The sequence below is a fragment of the Ambystoma mexicanum genome, chromosome 5p, assembly GCF_040938575.1.
Source record: "Ambystoma mexicanum isolate Mex_15411 chromosome 5p, UKY_AmexF1_1, whole genome shotgun sequence".
Lineage (NCBI taxonomy): Eukaryota > Metazoa > Chordata > Amphibia > Caudata > Ambystomatidae > Ambystoma > Ambystoma mexicanum.
Window position 1 is genome coordinate 1031056419 of NC_090930.1, and position 23047 is coordinate 1031079465.

General features: G+C 46.3%; 1 protein-coding gene across 1 annotated transcript in view; it reads right to left on the reverse strand.

Moving 5' to 3' along the window:
- Positions 1 to 23047, reverse strand: part of EXOC2 (exocyst complex component 2) — a 1591413-nt gene that overhangs the window by 425799 nt on the left and 1142567 nt on the right. The window contains exon 21 of the mRNA XM_069613520.1: positions 13322 to 13388. Within this exon, the coding sequence (XP_069469621.1) occupies positions 13322 to 13388 (67 nt within the window). The remainder of the gene's footprint in view (positions 1 to 13321; positions 13389 to 23047) is intronic.

Sequence of the window (23047 nt, forward strand, 5' to 3'; positions counted from 1 at the left end):
GCTCCCCAAAAGTAATGGCGAGATTGACTGATCTAAAGACACTAGAAAAACTTGAAATGTGGAACTTGAGAGACGACCTGATATTGAGTCAGTGAAGGCCCTCTCGCCCTCCATCTGAGGAGCCTGCCAGAACCACCTCCTGATTAATGTGAAATGCCCAATCAACCTTTGGTAGAAAGGAAAGAGGAGTTCTCAGCTGGACCTTATCTCTATGGAAAACCGTACATGGTTCTGAGGATGAAAGAACCTGTATTTCATAAATTCTTCTGGCCAAAGCCACAGTAATCAAGCAAATGTGGCTAACATGTTATCAATGGAAGCCTCAGGTTCAAATGGTTAATGTGCCAGTGCTGCTAGCACCACACCGAGGTCCCAAGTTGGTGGAAGATACTTCACAGAAGGATATAAATGAATAAAGCCCTTGAGATTTCTTTTCATCGCTGGATTGGAAGTGGATAAGTATAGCTGCTGAGAATTCTTATAAGTCTATTGGCAGCAAAAGTCCTGAATGTACCTACCACAACCGCTGAGGATGCTAAACTTGACAGAGAGGAAACAATGTCATTCAAAGAGCAGTGTAGAGGAGTGAAACCACAGAAAGCAAAAGAGCTGGTTCTAGTTCTATTGCTGCCAGATAGATTGCTTCCCACAGCCTGTAGTACTGCCAAGGTCTCGTTGGATAGACCCCAAGCTCCAATAAGTTAGCTCTTCAGGAACCAAGCAGTTAAGATACTAAACTTAGCTGCTTGATTCCAGAAGAGTGGAGGGACGATTTGGGGTTGCCAGATGAAGTGAGGGGCTCTCCTGAGGTTAGACCAGGAAGATATGAAAGCCACATTCTCATTTACCACTTGAGGGAAACTTGTTGTCAGAAGGCACTTATGGCAGTCTCAAAACTTGCAAAACAAAAAAGGTGATGGCTGGAAGGTTTACAATTAATCTTAACCTCTGGCATCACTCTGGCCAACCCCCCAGACCATCCTTCTTGGCTTGCCAAGTCATTACAGATAGCGAAAGGACCATATGCAAATCGGGCTTGGTCCCATCACAGAAGGGGCAGTCCATCCCGAATTGCTTGGTCACATCCCTTCTGCATGAAACCACAGGTATCCTTGGAAATCTAGCACAATACTCGGAGGATGAAGGGAGTTGGTGGAAAGGCATACAGAGACCTGCAGTCCCATTGGATCTGCAAGCCGTCGCCTATAGAGTCTGGGCTCTGCCCCTTCCATGAAATGTGAAGGTTAAACTGTATATTCTGACTTCGTTTTGAACAAGTTCAGTTCTTGGAGACCCCAAACATGAAAATGTGTCTGAATGTGTACCAACCTAGAGTTCCCACTCAAGGTTGGTGTGAGAAAAAATGGCTGAGTGTGTCCGCTTCACATTGTGGTGCACTGCCAAATGGGCAGCTTGGATCAATAATCAATGGAAAAGAGCCCATTCCCAATTTTGTAGAGAGAGGCAAAGGTAGCAAAGTTGAGGAGGCCGTGTTTATCAAAGTCATGCTGTCGGTTTTATGAGTACCAAAGAGTTCAGTATTTTAGGAATTAATGCCATTAGAGCCTGGAGTATAGCAAGCAGTTCTATGAAGTTTATCAAAGCTGCACTCTTTTCTTGAGTACACAGCACATGCACCTTAAGATGTCCTAGAGTGGCAACCCAACTGGTGAGAAAAATTCAGAATTCATCATGTGATGAAAGGGAGGATTCCTGAAGGGCACCCCCGGGGGACATTGTGCCTGCTGTGGCACCACACTCCAGGTCCGACTTGACCTCTGGTGGTACTGGTAACTTGTCCAGTTGGCTGCCTGAATCCTGGTTCCAACAGGAAGAGAGGTGGCCAGGAGACTCATCTTCAAGCAAGCATGTGGTACCACCAAAATTCAGGCAGTCAACAGACAGAGAAGATGCTGAAACCACCAGGCTGAGGTCTGATAACAGAAAAAGTGGTTGAATGTTGCTTTCATGTCCTGTACTCTGATTGGGAAAATCTCTTCCCCGGCTGTGTTCTGATGTCCGGTGTCCTGCAGCATGGGATGTAAAACATGGTTTTAGGTTGTTTTCTCCTTTAAATGCTAGGGGAACTTTCCAGTTGTCTGTTATTTTGCTCGTGATAGACTCAAAAGCAATCTGTCATGAGCACTACTCCCGAGGAGCCAGGACTGGCCCAGCGCCCCCGGAAGCAGACCCTTCTTCCACATCTCCGGACCCAGCAGACCCCTACAGGGGCCCTTTGGACCGTGTCCTGGCACCTTTGGCGCCAGGCTCATAAAGGACTTCAGTCCCGGCGCCATAGGCGCCGGGCTCATATTGATAAACTGTGTAATAATGCTTGGGTGGACTTACCTGAGGCAGACCATGCTGCATACTTACCCAGAACAATCCAGTCTGGCTGAAGTCCCCAGCCATCAGGGCTGGGAGGAACTATTTCCTCTATTCAGGAACTCTTTTCTTACCTGGGTGGGGCCGGTGGAAGAACACACACCTGAAGCACTTCTCTGCTATTTAAACCACGCCCGATGGAATACACGTGCTTCGCGTCATTCTGCATCAGCAGCAGGACGCTCACCGAGTCGGCTCCTGCATCCTGGCTCCTGACACGCCCGCCAGCACCCGGAACACCTGCAAACAGACAAGAAAAGAGAAGGCGAGCATTAGAAATTACTTACCGGAATCCGGCCTCAGCAATCCTACCTCCGACGATCCTGCAAAGGAAAGGTACAAGATTAGCAGCGCTCTCAAACGCTCGCAGCCGCGCCGCCTTGCCTTACCCATCCGTGGCCTCGCCGAACTCCACCGCGGCCACGACGCCGGCAGCATCTCGCCACCTGAAAAACAGAAAAAGACAGTCATTAGAGGTGCCCGCTCTAAAGCGGCCACATTTCTTCCACTTACTTACGTGCCTCATCACGCGCGACAGCGGCTGTGTCGCCGGCAGCATCTCGGCCCCTGTAAGCAGAAAAAGACAATCATTAGAAGTAAGCAGTCGCTTTTCTTTCACTTACCTTCCTCCACCGTGGCTATGACGCCAGCTACATCCCAGCACCTGCATAAGAGGAATACATGGTGAGCACTAACCAAGCACGGAGAACAAATACTCACCAAGAGACTTACCAGCTTTAGGTTTCTGGGCCCCGGCTCCTGTGGAGAAAAGACACTCATACTTACGGCTACCGCAGGAGAGACGAAAGGACACAGTGTCCGCAACTATTTCCCATCCAGTGACGTAACTGGATTCTACGCACCCCTGCACCTGAAGCAGGATGGAGATTTCATCTTTACAATACCTAAGGTGAGAGCTCGCAGAAACCAAGTTGGGGGTCAAGAAGAGTGAGAAACGGGAGATTGGTGGGAACACATATCCACCCCAGCTGGTAATCAATCCCTTTTCTTCCACCTGCAGAAAACTTACTCTACAAGCCAGGCAATCCAAATTCGGAGGCCCCGTCCAGAGCATCTTCCGGGCCCTGCGCCTCACGATAGAAGAAACGGTAGCAGTCCAGTTCGGGTCAGCGTCTCTGTGGGAATCAGGTGAGCGTTACAGAACGCGAAGCCTACCAATAATCTCCTACCCAGGCGCTATGGAAACTTCTGATACAGATCAACTGGCCCAGCTACTAGGGGAATTAAGGGCTGAAGTTCATGCTGCTCGCCAGGAGACGAACGCCCTCAGGAGAGAGTTAATTGTGTCAAAGGAACGAACTGACGACCTTGCAGGACAGTTATTACAGAGCCAAGCGGGGCAAACCCCTCTGCCCAATCCAGGGGGGAATTTTACCCCAGTTACTTCAACCAATCCCGTTCAAATCAACCTACCTGGAAATGTGCCACTGGCACCACCCGAACGTTTTGCTGGAGACCCTAAAAGATTTGCAGTGTTCATAAATCAATGCCGATTGCACTTTCTCTGCAGGCCCGCGGCATTCCCGAATGACCAGACCAAGGTAGCATTTGTACTTTCGTATTTTAGCGGCAGTGCCGCCGATTGGTCAATTCCACTGGTTACTCAAGATGATCCAATCCTTCGGAATTTCCAAGCCTTCCAGACGAGTATGGAAAGACTTCTTGCAAGGCATTCCCAGGGGCAGGCCCTGGACAATGAACTCCTTTCCCTACGACAGGGCAACCAGGATCTCTTAGCCTACATTGCATCCTTCAATAGGTTAGTTGTGGAAACTGGATTGCCCGAGGAGAAAAGAATCACGCTATTTCACCGAGGTCTACGGGGCGAACTCAAAGACGTCCTGGCCCAGGTCGTAAATCCACCTCAGGACTGTTCGGATTATATTGATTTGGTGGTCCCATTAGATCACAGGCTTCAAAACAGGAAGGCGGATCGATCCAGGTTTGAAACCCGAATCTTCACTACGACTCAGAGCAACTCCAAAAGTGTTGATGGCACCGAACCTATGCAGATTGGGGTTGTAAAGGGCCCCTTAACCCAGAAAGAGCGTGACAGAAGACGGCAAATGCAACTGTGTCTCTATTGTGGGAACTCGGGACATTTCATTCGAGACTGCCCTGTAAAACCACCTAAGAAGACCGTAGGAGCTTCCGACAAGAATTCCGAAAAGCCTGAGCCGGGAAACGACCTTGCCCGACAAGCGTAGAGGTCCGCTTGCCCAGCTTAAAAACCAGTTCTTTGACCTCGCACTTCATTATGCCAATGGTCCTCGTAAATCCGAAGCAGCCAGAAAGATTGCATGCAATTAAGGCATACGTGGACAGTGGAGCTATAGGAAATTACGTGGACCGCGAGTTGGCTTCCAGGATGAACCTACTTCTTTGCCCAAAAGCTGTTAAAGATGTCATCACCACTGTGGATGGGACTGAGATCGCCTCCGGGCCGGTAACCCATACCACTACTGAAGTGACAATACTAGGCCAAGACGGGCATCGGGAGGTAATAGTGTTCGACGTGATCAAGGCTCCGCAATTTCAAATAATTCTGGGAATCCCCTGGTTGGAAAAACACAATCCTCAGATTGATTGGCGAGCAAAGACAATAACATTCCGAGAGTGTGCACAAACCTGCTATCTACGATCAGACATTGGCCTAGCGTCAGTAACGGCCGACAGTTTGCAATTACCGCTAGAGTATCGAGAGTTTCAAGATGTTTTCCAAAAGGAACAGGCTAACACCTTACCGCCCCACAGGTCATACGATTGCCAGATAGATCTACTACCCGGTGCAACTCCTCCTTGCAGCAGGATCTACGCCCTTACCGAGCCCGAGAACCTTCACCTGCGACAGTACCTGGACCAGTACTTGGCCAATGGTTTTATTCGTCCATCGAAGTCCCCTGCATCCTCGGCTCTGTTCTTCGTGCCAAAAAAAGAAGGTGACCTCAGTACCTGTATAGACTACCGCGCTCTGAATCAGATAACGGTAAAAAACAGATACCCTTTACCTCTGATCCCGGAACTCCTTGACCAGGTGAAGGATGCTTGCGTATATATAAAACTAGACCTACGGGGGGCTTATCACTTGGTACGGATCAAGGAAGGCGATGAATGGAAGACAGCGCTTCGTACTAAATATGGGTTATTTGAGTACCAAGTGATGCCTTTCGGACTATGTAATGCACCGGCCGCCTTCCAATATTTTATGAATGATGTCCTCAGGGAGCTCATTGACGTCTGTGTTGTCGTCTACGTAGATGACATTCTTGTTTGCTCCTCTTCGGAAGCAGATCACCGAAATCATGTTAGAACAGTACTTGAAAAACTTCACCAACACAAACTATTTGCCAAACTTGAAAAATGTGTTTTCCATGCCACTGAAGTCGAATTTCTGGGTTTTATCCTGACACCCAAAGGCGTCCACATGGACTCGCGAAAGGTGGACGCTATTCTCAAATGGCCATCACCTACTTCTGTAAAAGGCGTTCAGAGCATGTTAGGCTTTGCCAATTTTTATCGCAGATTCATTCCGGAGTTTTCATGAGTGGTACAACCCATCACTGCTCTCTTAAGAAAGAATAAACGTTTTGAGTGGTCTGAAGAAGCTGAACAAGCCTTCCAAGAGCTAAAAGCCAAGTTTACTTCTGCGCCAATACTGAAGCACCCACGCCCAGATCTCCCTTATATCGTCGAAACCGATGCATCCAGCTTAGCAATGGGAGCGGTCCTCTCACAAAGAGACCCAGAGACTAACCAATTACATCCCGTGGCGTTCTGGTCTCGAAAATTCTCAGCGCCTGAGGTTAACTACGCCATCACAGACAAGGAACTGTTAGCTATTAAATCCGCCTTTAAGGCCTGGCGTCATTATCTCCTTGGGGCCAGACACACCATCATGGTGATCACCGATCATCGGAATTTACAGTATCTGAAAACCGCCAAGGCTCAATCCTCTCGACAGCTCCGCTGGGCCCTGTTCTTTGCCGAATTTGACTTTGTGATCACTTACCGCTCCGGCAGCAAAAATGGCAAAGCAGATGCTCTTTCCCGGATTGGAATGGGAGACACCATTGTCAACCCAGAGCCTGTACCAATAATTCCTGAACAAAGGATCTTGGGCCTGATTTCTTCACAATCCATCGAGGACATTGAGGCAAAAGTTAAACAATTTCTGAACCCAACAGACTTGCAGAACTGGCTACAAAAAGGAATGGATTTCACTTTAAACAATGACTTGCCTTATTTCCGAGGACGATTATTTCTACCACACGCCGATTTGCAAAGGCAAGTAATCTCCTGCTATCACGATTCATTGATAGAGGGCCACCCTGGCATTGCCAAAACAGAAGAGAAAGTGAGAAGACAATTCTGGTGGCCTTTGTGGAGAAAAGACATAAAAGAATTCGTGATGTCCTGTGGTGTGTGTGCTCAAAACAAGGGTCAAAAGAAAAGACAGGCTGGTCTTCTCCAACCATTAGACATTCCACCGTCTCCCTGGCACACCCTTTCTATGGATTTTATCACGGACTTACCCTCCTGCTCCGGGTACAACACTATTCACGTTATTGTGGATTTGTTTTCCAAGATGGCCCACTTCATTCCGTTAAAAGGCTTACCCTCAGCTTCGGTACTAGCCAGAGAATTCCTTGAAAACATTGTCCGGTTACACGGATTCCCATCGGTACTAATCTCAGATAGAGGAAGTCATTTTATTTCCCATTTTTGGCATAGTTGCTGTCAATTGGCTCAAATCGATGTAAGACTCAACCAGCCATCACCCCCAGACCGATGGTCAAACTGAAAGAACTAACCAGACTCTCGAACAATATTTACGATGCATGCTACAACAGTCAGAGGGCAACTGGAAGGACATCCTTTGGATAGCTGAGTATGCATACAATAATTCCGTTCACTCTGGAACCGGGCAAAGCCCCTTCTATACTTTGTATGGAATTCATCCTCGAAATTCCAACCTCGATCCACCTCAAGATCTTGGAACACCCGCCGTGGATCAGTTACACACTGCTATTACCAAAGCCTTCAAAGAAGCTGCTGCACATTTACAACAAGCTAAAGAAAGGTACAGGAGAGGAGCAGATCAACACCGAAGCGAGGCCCCTCAATACCAGATTGGGGACCAGGTCTGGTTGTCCACCAAACACTTATCACTGAAAGGACCTCGCACTTTTAATCCCAAATATCTGGGGCCATATCCAGTTACGTCCATAATAAACCCAGTGGCCGTTAAACTAGGATTGCCAGCTCATATGCGAATACATCCTGTTTTTCACGTATCGCTTTTGAAACCCATGCAATTTGGAACCAGACTAACCAAACCTCCAGAACCAATTCAAGTGAATGGAGAACCTGAATTCGAGATTAAAAACATTTTGGACTCTAAGATCATCAGATCAAAGCTGTTCTACCTGATTGACTGGAAGGGTTACGGGCCTCAAGAGAGGTCATGGGAACCCTATGACCACGTCCATGCTCCTCGTCTAATCAAGAAATTTCACCGAACCTTTCCGGATAAACCAAAACCCCCAGGGAAGACAATTTTGGGAGGGGCCTTGAGGGGGGGGGGTGCTGTCATGAGCACTACTCCCGAGGAGCCAGGACTGGCCCAGCGCCCCCGGAAGCAGACCCTTCTTCCACATCTCCGGACCCAGCAGACCCCTACAGGGGCCCTTTGGACCGTGTCCTGGCGCCTTTGGCGCCAGGCTCATAAAGGACTTCAGTCCCGGCGCCATAGGCGCCGGGCTCATATTGATAAACTGTGTAATAATGCTTGGGTGGACTTACCTGAGGCAGACCATGCTGCATACTTACCCAGAACAATCCAGTCTGGCTGAAGTCCCCAGCCATCAGGGCTGGGAGGAACTATTTCCTCTATTCAGGAACTCTTTTCTTACCTGGGTGGGGCCGGTGGAAGAACACACACCTGAAGCACTTCTCTGCTATTTAAACCACGCCCGATGGAATACACGTGCTTCGCGTTATTCTGCATCAGCAGCAGGACGCTCACCGAGTCGGTTCTTGCATCCTGGCTCCTGACACGCCCGCCAGCACCCGGAACACCTGCAAACAGACAAGAAAAGAGAAGGCGAGCATTAGAAATTACTTACCGGAATCCGGCCTCAGCAATCCTACCTTCGACGATCCTGCAAAGGAAAGGTACAAGATTAGCAGCGCTCTCAAATGCTCGCAGCCGCGCCGCCTTGCCTTACCCATCCGTGGCCTCGCCGAACTCCACCGCGGCCACGACGCCGGCAGCATCTCGGCACCTGAAAAACAGAAGAAGACAGTCATTAGAGGTGCCCGCTCTAAAGCGGCCACATTTCTTCCACTTACTTACGTGCCTCATCACGCGCGACAGCGGCTGTGTCGCCGGCTGCATCTCAGCCCCTGTAAGCAGAAAAAGACAATCATTAGAAGTAAGCAGTCGCTTTTCTTTCACTTACCTTCCTCCACCGCGGCTACGACGCCAGCTACATCCCAGCACCTGCATAAGAGGAATACATGGTGAGCACTAACTAAGCACGGAGAACAAATACTCACCAAGAGACTTACCAGCTTTAGGTTTCTGGGCCCCGGCTCCTGTGGAGAAAAGACACTCATACTTACGGCTACCGCAGGAGAGACGAAAGGACACAGTGTCCACAACTATTTCCCATCCAGTGACGTAACTGGATTCTACGCACCCCTGCACCTGAAGCAGGATGGAGAGCTCATCTTTACGATACCTAAGGTGAGAGTTTGCAGAAACCAAGTTGGGGGTCAAGAAGAGTGAGAAACGGGAGATTGGTGGGAACACATATCCACCCCAGCTGGTAATCAATCCCTTTTCTTCCACCTGCAGAAAACTTACTCTACAAGCCAGGCAATCCAAATTCGGAGGCCCCGTCCAGAGCATCTTCCAGGCCCTGCGTCTCACGATAGAAGAAACGGTAGCAGTCCAGTTCGGGTCAGCGTCTCTGTGGGAATCAGGTGAGCGTTACACAATCAAAGCTCTTAAAAGTGGAGTAAGAACTAGGCTGACAGTTTTGCAGAGGCTTGGTGAGCATAGCCAATAACTTTGAATAGTTGTAGATGACAAAGGGGCAGCATAGTCCGCTTTGGTATCCTCTTCAGTGTCTGTGAACAGATGATCACCACTCGATGGGGGATCAGACCCCACTGGTTCTGTTGTAACTGGGCTTCATGGCCAGAGAGAGGGTGCTCTTGGCCTCTACATAATTGAGATAATGGGAACAGCTCAGCAAGTTCCAGAGGTACGTCCCACAGAACTTGAACTTATTCTGGCTGAGGGGGTGGTGGAATGGGAGGCTGCATAGGTTGAGGAGGCAAAGGCTGATCAGCTGATTAGGGGTTGGCTTCAGGACTACCTCCTTGCAAGTACTTAACCTTAGTATCAGAGTGCACCCGACATTGAAAAACATTTTAAAAACTGCTCCTTTACCTTGGACGAAGACAGAGAATAGCATCCAAGTAGAAGTGGAGGCTGGGCACCAGGTTGCATGCCGGTGTGGCATCAACCCCCAAACCCTAAACCTTAAGGAAGATGATGAAGGGAAGGGTAAGATGTTGCCCAAGAGGTGGTGATAGGAGACCAATCCACATTTACACAGGCATCCTTTCAGACTGTCATCGGGGAAGATATAGGGCTTACAAGATGAGGCATACATCTCATGGAGGTCTAAGAGTGTTGAGACTCCGGACAGCATATATATGAAACTGCCTCAACCAACTATATTACCAGGACAGAGATCCTTTCTCTTCTCAGAGCACTTTGTCGCCATTTTGGAACCGCTTTGATGCATCATTAAGGAGGGGAGATTGTTGCATGAAAATGGCTGCCGTGAAACACTTTGCCTGAGGTGTTGGAAGGATTGGTGCTCAGCACAGAGCTTGGTGCTCAAGACGCATGCTGGCCCTCAGAGTGAATCATAGTCATGGAAATTGAACAGACGTACAAAAAGTCTAAGTAGAACACAGATGGCCACAGGTTATGAGAGCCCAGCATCAGGTTTCAAACACTCCAGGATCACTTCTGGTCCTCACGGACCCGGTTACAGACAATTGAAGGTCCTCTGAGGAAGCAACTATCATCTGCGCAAGTCCTGGGAATGGTAGTGTAATGGCGAACTACAACAGGACCAGATTCAGTGATCCAGAGGGGGCATGTTAAAGCCTCCTGCGCAATACCTATGAAGAAAATGTTTTTGCAGATGCACAGTTAACCCACCTGTGCTCAGGCCCAATGCATTTGAGGGAGAGTGCGTGTGAGTCAACTGCCATGAAATGCCTGCTGCAGGATCTTCACTTTTGGAACACTGAAAGCAGACAAAAATAATGATAAAGCTGCCAGGTGGCAAAGGGAACAAATTAAAAATGAAGAAGGAAAAAGAAAAAGTCCCTGCACGACTGATCAAGGCACCCATCCCTGTAGAGGCAATAAAACGACTGACAGCTGTTGCCATTGGGCATTGTCAGCAGAGATAACCACACCCCACTGCTGCACCCCACTGCTGTTGGGCAAAACATGTAAAGGGAAAGATTAAAGTTTTGCTGTGCAAAAGACCCCGGCCCCATCCCCATTAGATGGGCACTCAAAAAATACAGAGCAAAGGGACTGTGACGTTGGAGTACTTTCTGTCATCAGTTGTGAAGCGAATAGGTATTTAAGGTCAATAAAGTGGTGTAAGGGAGGCATGGTAACACATGTATGACACTGACACATAAGGTACAATTTGTAAAACCTTTATTACATTTTCGGGGTTTGGAAGTACTCCTACTTTGCCCCATCGCTAGGATGGGAGTAGTCTCCATGATCAAATAATAAATAAAATGGTCGTAGTTGAGACTGTCAAATCAAAATCGCCTATACTAACAAAACCTAACGCCTGCCCCATCTCTTGTACAAAAAGCATGTAAAGGAGAATATGCATGAAAAGGAAAATTAGGGTTTGAATATAAATAATAAATGTGGTTGAGTCAGCTCTCCTCCCCACATCTGACAGCACGGAGTAAGGCAGTCTCCGTAGACAGGATGACACACACCGGGGCTCAGGTTCTCAAAAAAGGGGTCATTCAAAACATGGATCGAAGCCCGCCTGGCCTTCCACGTTAAAGTCTCCCTTTCCAGCTTTCAAAACATAGTTCAAGAAAATGTTCACGTTTGGTCTCCCTCTATCGGGCTCAAACCTTTCAAAGCAACCAGTTCATGTGGGTCTCCCTCAGCCGGGCTCAGACCTTTCAGCTTGCAGGGGTTCCCTTCCCCAAGCTTAATTCACATCCTCTAGGGGTTCCTTTCCCCTAACTTATCACACTTCCGGTCTCCCTCAGTCGGGCTCAGACATTTTCCTGATGTCGAAGACTTTCAAATGTGCGTGGCTTTTACTATAGACCTCCGCAGGACCATTTCGAATGTTCCTTTCAACGCACACTCTTGTGTAATTTGCCTCAGTGTCTCTTGGTCGGGAGAGTTCGATGTCATAAGCACAAAAGTTCAACATTCACCTTTTTACCCCCCCCCTTTCCTAGGGTTACTTTTGATCACTTCGCCTGTTATAGTTCATTTACTTTATGGCAGTATAACAAAAGCATTTCACCTCTCACAGGGACTTTCGAATGGGCTACTTATTTTCGCCGGACCATTCCGCTACTCAACATCGCTGGTTTCACAGCTATCAGCAATTCAAAGTTCACTACAGGTCTGCCTTTAGTCGCGTCTCATTCACACCGGTGAAGCCTTCAATTGTGAGATATACTGTTGCAACTTCAATCTCTGCTTAACACACACCAGTCTTTCATGTCGCTCGCCAACTCACCGGCTGTGTGCATTCCTTTCTGTTCTTTTGCAATTTTAATTCACGAGTCAAGATTAATACCACAAACTTGGCCTCGCCTCCCCAACTCTGCCGTTCACCTGGAAGGGTGGCTGGCGTCCTTGAAACACAATCCCTGTAGGTTCACATTCGCCCCAGATGTTCTGCTCTTGCTTGTTTTTCACCTTGCTCAGAGTGTGTCTCTATGTTCCGCCTTTTATCCGTGTGGATAGAGCTAATTGGTATCAGATGTATGCACTTAAAAAGTCAAGTGCCTGACCCGATTAACGGGACATGTCCAATGAGATATGTAAGAGTTAGTCTTTTTACTCTCAGTTGCCCTCTTCCTCGGCCCAGTATTTATGTGAAAAAGGGGGTGGGGGGAGAGTTGGGACGTTGGAGAATCCTATAAAATAGGATGGTTCATGTGTACGGGAAAGGGGGAATACCGCGTCTCACCATCGGTCGCCTCACTCCCACTGCCTGAAAACCCCTCACCCAGGTAATCCTCCCGCACTGGTCCACACCCAGGGTCTGGATCCAAAGGGGATGGTCGTGCCCTGGCCACCTGAGAGACCCCGGGAACTAGTAGGTGAGACACCATTTGGTTTCTCACAGTGGGCACAAAACCAAAAAACAGATTTAGATCAGCAATTAGTCGATGCAGACCAGGGGAGCACAAGGCCAAATGAGACAGCACAGGAAAATACGTCTTTTCTATGCAAAAGAGCACAGCAGGGGATCTAGAACAGAACACAAAGTTCAGTAGTGGGCACTATGTTCTGAAGCAGTGGTAAAGTTAGGTTTGCAACGTGGTGAGATACAATTTCACTTATAGGGTGTTGGTTTCTTCATAGAAACGAACATCATCATATGGATTAAGTGAAAGTGTGTGCATGTGCAAGTGACTCACTGTGTGAATTGGTTTAAAAAGACAATGTTGAAAAAGACGTTGTTGCATTACCTTTGAGTACATAATATGAATCGCAGTCACTTGCATATTAATGCTTTTATTAAACAACTGAAACATTTATGACATTTACCAGTGAACTGTTACCATTCACTTAGATTTCAAGAAACAAACTTACAGAAGTCATGCTGAAATCTTCATGGATGCTTCCAAACAAATCAGGAGACGAAACATCTCCTGAAAGACTAAAAAAACAAAGAAAAAAAGATGTTAAATTTGTATTTAACCTTTTTGTTTAATATTAGTACAAGTTGTCAAGGAATACTGAAAAAAAGCGTGGGCTACCTTGTGATAAAACAGATTTTGGATGCAGGTACACATTTTAAACCAATTACACAAACCTAAGAGTTTACGAAAGGGTAATGGTTTTTAAGGCTACAACCCCCTTGCCAAAACAAAGAAAGCAAACCCCAATTATCACTTTGTCACTTTACATCAGACATGTTTGCGAACTGTCATCACTAGATAATATGCGGAACGTAAGTAAATACAGTCTCGCCAGCATAGAAAGTCCATAAGCTTCATGACATTATCAACTTCAGGGACTTTTTGAGTGAGGCAACAGGACTGGAGACTGTGCAAATAAAAATCTTCCTCCTGATGCACAAGCTTTGCTTGTTACCTCCGGGAAGTGGACTTCGATTATTACTGGCTGTTTCGGTCAGACAAGCCTTGACATTAGCCTACAACCTTTTGCCCTATGAGAGGCTTGGTCAATCACCACTGTGATCCTGAAGACATATAGGTCCAAGCATGAGAGCTAAAATACCCTGGGAATTAACAGATAGAGACCTGCAGCTGCCTTAGCTGAACTCCACCTGAATGACAGCACTCCCCCTTGTCTACCAGAAGTGTACCACTATCTATCACCATTTCTGGAGTGCTCATGCACTCTTGTGCCACTGATGTACGGATCTGCCATAGCAGAACAGTCTGCAATGTAGCCCCCACCTTGAATGGAATACCTCATGTGGTCTAAAATTGCTCATTCACCTTTAAGAATCACCAGAGGCTGATCCTGACGTCTCTAGAGAGACCTACAGATTCTGACACTTGCAGTCCTTGACCTGAGCTAGAGATGAGTGTTTGACAACTCCAGATCTGGAAATAGCTGAAGATCCCGGACTGTAAGGTACCCAAGAATTTGAAGGCCCTTCTGAAGGAATATGAAGGGCACCAAATGCAAGGTACCATCTGCATTAAACTGTTCTTTTGATCCGAACTGCTTCAAGTATGTGCAGAATATACCCTGGTAAGCTCTACAACTGTCCATGACTCTAGGGTTGACAGCAACGGTGGTTGCTGGTAAACAAAGGCAGCTATCATTTATTTAATCTCATATCACCCCACACTGTGCATACTGAATTTACTTAACTAATTTAACTATAGCTGCCTTCCATTTATTCAAAGTGTTAACTGTGACTATCACTAGTCTACCTCTCTCCCTCCATGAGAGCTTGACCTTGACCACTGAGAATAATAGTTAATTAGAGTGAGCCAACGTCCCATGCCATGCCTATGTCACAAGGCAAGTCACACACTAAATGTAGGGCCCAACTACTAAAAGGCCAAAAGCTTAAAGCTCTAAACAGTTCTATGTTGTTTCATCAAAGTGAATTACTGTTACTTCACATTATTTTTCATTCTTTTGTTTTTAATGGGGGGTTCCCCTGATCCTTTCCACCCTATCCGTATACCCCTGTCCCCCAAAGATAGATTATATAAATTACTTCCCCACGAAGGAAACACACTGGAGTGAATTACAACGAAGTAATTCACTTCGATGAAACAACTCAACACCCTCTAAACTAGTCAACGGCCCGCTCCAGTTTGAACAAGGGGAGTGCTGACTAGATATTCTGGACACCTTTCTTCTAAGAGAAAAAACCCAGAAAAATGTTGTCCAAAATCATGCAGATGACCTGGAGGTGCAGAGGTGGCATCACCATACTTGTTTTTCAAAATTTGGAGAGTACCCCAGGTCGTGGAGAAACCGGTACATTGACCTCAGATGGTTTTTCATGGTCACTCTATTCTTCAAAAAACAAGCGGGGGTCCTGGGAGTCCCTCTGCCGGACATTAGTTTCTCCTCTGTGAAAGATAGTGAGCTAAACAATCTGGGTAAGGCTCTTGTAACCAGGACTAATGTCTTAGAGGGCTCCACCTGATGCGGTCCAACCAGACCGAAACATTTGTCTTGGGTTGCTGTTGGTACTCTTGTTCTGAGCAGAATTGCCTAGCATTTCGGTGCTGGACTGCCCCAGGGCAGGACAAAGACTGATATGTTTTGGATGGTTCTCCTCTGTGAAAGACAGTGAGCTAAATAATCTGGGTAAGGCTCTTGTAACGAGGACTAATGTCTGGCAGAGAGACTCCTAGGACCCTCCTTGTTCATTTGCACTCTATTCTTCACCATCATCAGATAATTGATGTGTGGCGAGCCAGAAGGAGGAGTCAGACCAGAGGACATGGTTTAAACATAGTTTTATTTAAATAAAAAGAATACCCCTTACTGACCCCACTACTAAAAGGGAGGTCCCACCCCCCCTAACATAACTAAGGTGCTTGTCTATAGTCAAAATCGAAAGTAGTCCTCGGTCCAAACCTAACCCCTAAGCTGGCCTTACCATTTACCAAAATGTAAAAGAAAATAGGTGGAGTGCCCTGCACTCTTCGTTCTCCCACAAATGTGTCTCTGGTTAAAATCCCTCCTGTGTATGAATCTAATGGTTAGAGGTAAGTAACAGTTCTGCTCATAGAAAACACTTCATGTCAGTTTTATCAACAGTTCCAGTATCAACAAAAAAGTTCCAGCAATAATAAAATGTCCAACTTTCTTTAGATGGAGGGATATTTCCCTGATCCCTCCCTACCACTTGTGCTGGCCTCTCCATATTTGGTTCAGATATTGGATACCTCTGTGATCTCCTCATAGCTCTTATTTGCTTTGCATATTGGGTCCCTCTGGCTCTGTTGGGTTTCTCTGTCCCAATAACTCTTAGTTATCTGGTGTATCCGTAACTCCTTACTTCATGTGGCTCTCTTAGCACTTGTGAGTTTCTGTGACCCTACTGGAGGTCTATTCTATTCAGGTTTCTCAGGCACCCGTAACCCTTCTTCTTTCGCTTAGTCTCTTTCTCTCGGTCTCTGTGACCCTGGTACGGGGTTAGGATACTCCTTCCTTCTTCCCCACTTGGTCCTTCTCTCTGCCTCCCTCGATCTGGGAAACCCTAGTACCTTCAGCGTTGCATGGCCTGCTCCAGTGAGGGTGTCTCTCTTCGGCAGCAATGGCCTTCTCTACGGCTTGCTGCTCTTGCAGACTGGATATCAGTGGTTGTTGGATTCCGCTCATCTCAGCGCTCTCTCGCCCTTCCTCTCACTCGTTGGGAGCAGAGCACTTACTCTCAGTTGATTCCTGGTTTCGGCATCAGTTTGCTGGAACTATGCCCACTACGTGCGTCAGGCATCCAGGTAAGCCTTGCTTTGGGTGGCCTTGGCTTCAAAGGCTCGGCACGTCTCTGCATCTGGATGGCGGCATCTCCCTTCGGCGTTGGCCTTGCTCCACGCCACAGCCGGCTCCACTGTTCAAAGCGGTTCCACCCCTCGTCGACGTATTCACATCAGAGTCTCGCCTCTGCGTATGCTTTCTTCTGTTGTTGGTTTTTTATTCTTGATCCTGTAATGGGAGGGGCCGTACTGTTCGCCACAGGTTGTCAAACGGGTGCAAAGATCAGCATTAGCTTGAGCCAAATACATAGATGTATTGTCAGTATTATCTTTAAACACATAGATGTATTGTCAGCATTACTTACTCCCATGTAGGAAGATAATATCTGGTGTATAGTGTTAAGTATTTCAATCAGGCGATGTACCCTGGTCTCAGCCTAGTATGCAGCGCACAGCTGAAATGCTTAATTTATTATGTCTATAGGTTCAATATTCTGAGTGATATACCATTCATATCAAGCCCCTTCTCAAAATAGCCCAGGTCACTATGGCCCAGGAATCAGGCTGGTTGGTAAAGGTAATATTTATTTATTTATTTAAAATTCAAATCAAACATACTTTTGAATAGGGAGCAGCAAATACCAATGTGGTGACAATAACAAATAAAAAGGTATTTAAGGCACTTAAATTCACTCTTTAGCACACAGAAGGAAAACACCCGAAAAAGAACACTTTTGGCTTGTTTGAAAAGATACCACTTAAGTTAGGATTTCCCCCTGCAATATTCCTCAACCCACAAATAAACAATTCTAAACAGATTTGAGGAAGCAGCAAGTAATCGGGAATAAAGCACAGTAAACAGAATTCGAGTACAACCTTCCCTCCCCAAACAAGAGAGAAAAACAGGTTTGAAATCTTACACTTTTAAAATGACATTTGAAAATGGCTTCGCAAAACAATGAAAAGTGTGCAAAAATCCTTAATCAGTATACATTTCTATGGGAGCAACAGTGAAAAGATGCTAACAATCATAAGCTATAGTTTGAGCAAAAGTAAACACTTTGAATCCAAATGGAAGGTTGAAAAAAAATTCATTGGTACGACGTCCATTCATTTTTTTTTCACTGCATTTTTTGCCGCAGATTTTTTACCGCAAAAACCCATCGGAAAATATGGGGGGGTGGGAGGAGGGATATAAGGTTTTGGGGTATTTGGGGACTAGATTCTAAATAGGTGGGAAGGAGGGTTTGGGGGGGTAACCCAATCTAATTAAAAACAATTAGATTCGTTTTTGCGGCAAGAAACTCCGTGGCAAAAAATGATGTGAAATAAAAACAGGCGATGGAATGACATGGAAACAAATTCATACGTGTAAAACTTTGCAGAAATGCGGATTCCCGTCTAAATCTCACCAAAGGATTTTTAAGAAAAACTGGTGGAATATACTAATTTGGAGTGCGTATTTTAGGTTGGGAGTTAGCTATGGCTCTTAGGTAAAATCCAGAGTTGAAATTAAGTTTCTAGCTATTAAACTGAGTGAGCTATGCACTGTTGAATGAGAGGCGTTTTTGAAAAATAAAGTTTTAGTTTTACTCTACAGTAGGGCATTCAGGCTAGGTTACCAGATTGAAACACAGTAAGCTCTGGAGTTGATCTGCAGAACCAACCCCAGCACCTCCATGTCCGTCCTGGCGGACTCAGTCCGATTACCCAAGGGAGGATTAAAGGGTTTGGGATTTCGCAAGACAAAATTATTTAAAGGAGTTTAGCACTAGCGCAAATAATCAAAGGTAGGGCGGCAATAATGGTTCTAACAATATTACAAGTTCTTCAGGTCAGGATAGGATGGCTTAGAGATTGGGACGGAACAAGGCAAGGTATGCGATGAGTTTCTATGCTTCCTATTAATACTTACAGTCCACTTTAATTTAGGATTTTGGACAATCAAGGGTTCTGGGCATCACACGGATCGGATCTAACCAAGGACAGCAGGGCACATCTGGCGGAACAGGATCAGATGGCAGTTCTGGTCACCGGACAGCTCTGGACGTATCAGGTAATAATATCCCCATATATATGGTCGCCGTAAATAATATCGCCAGGAAAATGTTGTGGCAATATTATTTGGGTGACCATATACATGGGGACAGGGGCAAAAAAAAAAAATATTAAAAAAAAAGGAAAAAAAATTTTTGGCGGTCCATGCAATAATTTTTGTGGCGACATTATTGCATGGAACCCTCTGGACTGGAGACTGCACTGGACTGCACTAGTTACTGGAGACTGGAGATCAGTGGGATGGAGAGTTTGCAGCAGGCATGCATTTAGTAGTAGCAAGCCAGACTGGATCAAAATGCTTCCATTGGGTTTTGGGATTTGTTTCAGAATTTTGAGGACTAGCTGAAAAAGGAGTTCAGCAATGCTTTTTAAGGAAAATCAGGAATCAGGAAAAAGGATGGAGAAATCAGGAACAGGGTGCCACGCAGAAATCCGGAAGAAGTCAGGAATCAGTGTGTCTGTGTGCTGTGAGGTTCCCTTATTTATCATGCCAAATGACATCGCTAAATTATGACAGGGGCAGGCTTAATGTCCACACCCCTAATGCTAGGATTGGGCAAAAGCATAATCTCCGCCTTGCTCTCTGCTGATTGGATGACAGAAAAGGATTTCATGTTGATGGTGTTACTTTTACTATGTCCAGAAACCTTCCCTAGCTATTGGGACCAAAATCTAACTTTCCCACAAATACATAGTTATGTAGTTATGACCTCTAAGAAAATCAGATACATAGGTTACACATTTTGTGGGTTACCTTTCAATCCAAATCCCAAATCTGTGGGACCTGGTTTAATTTTTCTGCTACCTTTTAGCAATTTTAACCATTTGGCCTAACATTTCCCAATTTTGTACGTAGATGCGCATTTACCCCTGGGATATGTGTATAAAATGTTATATTCGCCACATTAATACTTTTCATTTTGCGCAATTGGTCATTCTTTATAACTTCTGTTTCTTATGCAGTACTGAGTCCTACCAAGTCTTCAAATGAACAGCATACAATTAGATTTAGACTTATGCACTTTTCATTTTTTTTCATTCTTGCTGCCAAGTTAAATGTCTTGAAAGTTCAGTTGCAAAATAGGCATTTTAAACCAAATGTCACTTGTCAGTTTTTTTTTCTTTTTCCCAAGTGTAAGCACATGTCAAGCCCTTTGAAGTAGAATGAGGGGCCTCTCCCTTGAGAGTGAAGCTTCCTGCCCCTCCCACTGGAGGGGTGAGTGTCTTAGCCTGCTATTGTCTTAGCCTGGGGCAAAGACGAATGTCTAATGTGACTTGAAAGGCCCCATTGTCATGGGGATCCAAAGCCTCCAGCTAGCAATAAGCCTTTTCCTGTTCCAGCAGTTGAGGTGTCACCCTTTCTCAGGGCTTCCAACGGCAGAGCAGGTTTTTTTTTCATATAGTTTATTAACTCAGACTGGGTTTAGCTTTGAGTTTCACCTTTTAAATCTTTACTTTAAACCTATGGAATTAAAACAGTTTATAGGTGGATTTTTAACAGTAGCAATCCTTTTACATTCTTAAATAATCAAGCCTTTACAAAATAAAATACTTCACAAATAGGCGATTTTACTCTTCATTCAGGAAAAAACACATTTAAAACTTATTTTTTTTAATTCGGTTTTCATCTGCAGAAAATACACATTTTAGTCAGCTGTATTCCTTCCCTTGAGTGCTGGAATTGTTTGTAGCATGGATAAATGTATCAAACATGTGTTTAGAGTCAAAGAAATAGCTGCGTTTCCCGTGGAAAATTGAAAAACAAAGTCCCTGGTTGCTTTTCCAAAGATACTTTTTGTAGGAGCTGTCATTCAAATGAGGCCCGGTTCCTCTGAGACTCAAGACTGATCCTGGGCATTCCAGGGCCCTTTAATCACAGTGGTCCAGTAGAAGTGATGGATTTAGCGCCAAAACAGCACTTGTTAAGGTTGAAAGGATGGCATTTTAAAGAGGCATTTTAGGTTTTCAGCACAATAATGCTGCTTCTTTCCTTTGCTCCATGTAAAATCTTGCAGAGCACACTGGCATACTCCTGCAGTGAGTACTCTGTACCACCCCACCTGAAATGTGTGTTGGCAGGGCGGTGCAGCCATTTTCTGGTTATTGCAAAGCACAGTTTAGGGATCTTGGCGCGCACAGGAGTCAGCACATCCATTTTGTGCTGTTTCTGGCATCAAAGCAGCAAAGTGGTGTAACATAGCTCAGCTGAGTGGGTGTAACGCTCACCTGATTCCCGCAGAGGCGCCGGTCTTGACTGGGTGAATGCCGTATCTTCAAAGGTGTTGTGTAACACACGGTTGGCTCTTTGGGCTGGACCTCTGTGCACTGTATGACTGACTCGAAGAGTAAGATGTCTTAGGTAAGTGAACGCCGAGCTCTCCATCTGCCTCGGGGCAGGGTGCCGTAACCAGTTTCTTCACTGGATAAGGGTGCAGGCCTCTTGACCTCAGAGGACTGCTGTCCGTCGTTAACTGCACGAACGGTAAGTTCTGGGCACTTCAAATGTCTTAAAAGTCTTTTGTAATGATATCTCTTGTTTTGCAGGGTTCCGGCGATGGCGGATGGCGGGCTGATGAGAGTTGAGGATCGAACCCACGTGAGGAATAGAAGCGCCTGGAAGCACGTAAGTAAGCGCTTGTAGCCTGCTTCACGATGCGCACTAACTGTCCCTTTTATCTTGCAGGTACAAGTTCGGAGCTTTAGAGAAGCTGAAGGGTGCTGGAATACCCACTGGATTCGGCGTGGGAAGGAGTAATGGCATGTGAGTAATAAAGTTGCCCAATGTCTTTAAACGCACCTTCTTTTGTCTTTCAGATGCGGGATGCAGCGCCGAAGGCCTCCGGAGCGTGCGAAGAGCTGGTAAGCTTTTGTCTTTCAGATGCCGGAATGCAGTGCAAAGACCTCCGGAGCATGCGAAGAGTAGGTAAGCCTTTGTCTTTCAGATGCCGGAATGCAGCGCGAGGCGTTGATGACAGCCGATGGACCAGGTAAGAGATGCGCTGCCACTGAAGACCGTAGTGCTAACCTGTTCTTTCTTTGTCTTTACAGGTGCTGCTGAAGACTGGTTTGCAGGATGGTAAGCCTTTGTTCCCTTAGGGCCAGGATCAGAAGCAGAAGACACGATGAGCGTTCTGCTGCAGAGAATGCAGAATAACGCAAAGCAAGATTCATCCATCGGGTGTGGTTTAAATAGCCTCCTGTAGTGCTTAGGTGTCTCCTTCCACAGCCACGCCTAGGTAAGAAAAGAGTTCCTGCTTTCCAGAAGAGTTCCAGTGTTCTGAACCTAGGGAGTGGTTCCTGCCCCACCCAACAGGAAAAGTAGTCCCAAACAGAAGAGGATCAGGGGTTCAACTGGCAGGTAGGTAAGCAGCATGGTCTGCTGCAGGTAAGTCCACCCAAGCATTATGAGCCCGGCGCTTCCAGCGCTGGGACTGGGCATCTTTATGAGCCTGGTGCCACTGGTTCCAGGACATGGTCCAAAAGGTCCCAATTGGGACTGGCTGGCACTCGGAACCGGGGTTATGGGTCTGCTTCCAAGGGAGTCGGGCAAGTCCTGATCTTTTGGAAGCAGAGATCATGACAGCACCCCCCCTCAAGGCCCCTCCCAAACCGGGCTTCTCCGGGGGTTTGGGCTTGTTAGGAAATGTTCGATGAAATCTTTTGATTAGACGAGGCGCGTGGACATATTCTGCAGGTTCCCAGGATCTTTCTTGGGGACCGTAGCCTTTCCAGTCAATCAGGTAAAATAGTTTAGATTTGGAGATCTTGGAATCCAGGATGCTTTTGACTTCAAACTCGAGTTCTCCATCAACTAGAATAGGTTTTGGAGATGTAGTTATTCGGGTTTGAGGTTGCACAGGTTTTAATAGAGAGACGTGGAAGACTGGATGTATCTTCATGTGAGGGGGCAAGTCCAACTTGACCGCTACTGGACCAAGGTATCTTGGGTTGAATGTGCGTGGTCCTTTTAGAGGTAGATATTTGGTGGATAACCAGACTTGATCTCCTACTTGATATTGGGGGGCTTCCTTCCGATGTTGGTCTGCTCCTTTCTTGTATTGTTCTTTAGCCCTTTGAAGGTGAGAAATGGCTTCCTTAAAGGCTTGGGTGATTGTAGAATGCAGGTGGTCTACTGCTGGTGTTCCAAGATCTTGGAGTGGATCCAACTCCGAGGTTCGAGGGTGACTACCGTATAAAAGAAAAAACGGGGTCTTCCCAGTTCCCGAGTGGACAGAGTTATTGTAGGCATATTCGGCTATCCAAAGGATATCTTTCCAAGTTTTATCAGTTTGTTGTAGCATGCAGCGCAAATACTGTTCCAGAGTTTGATTGGTCCTCT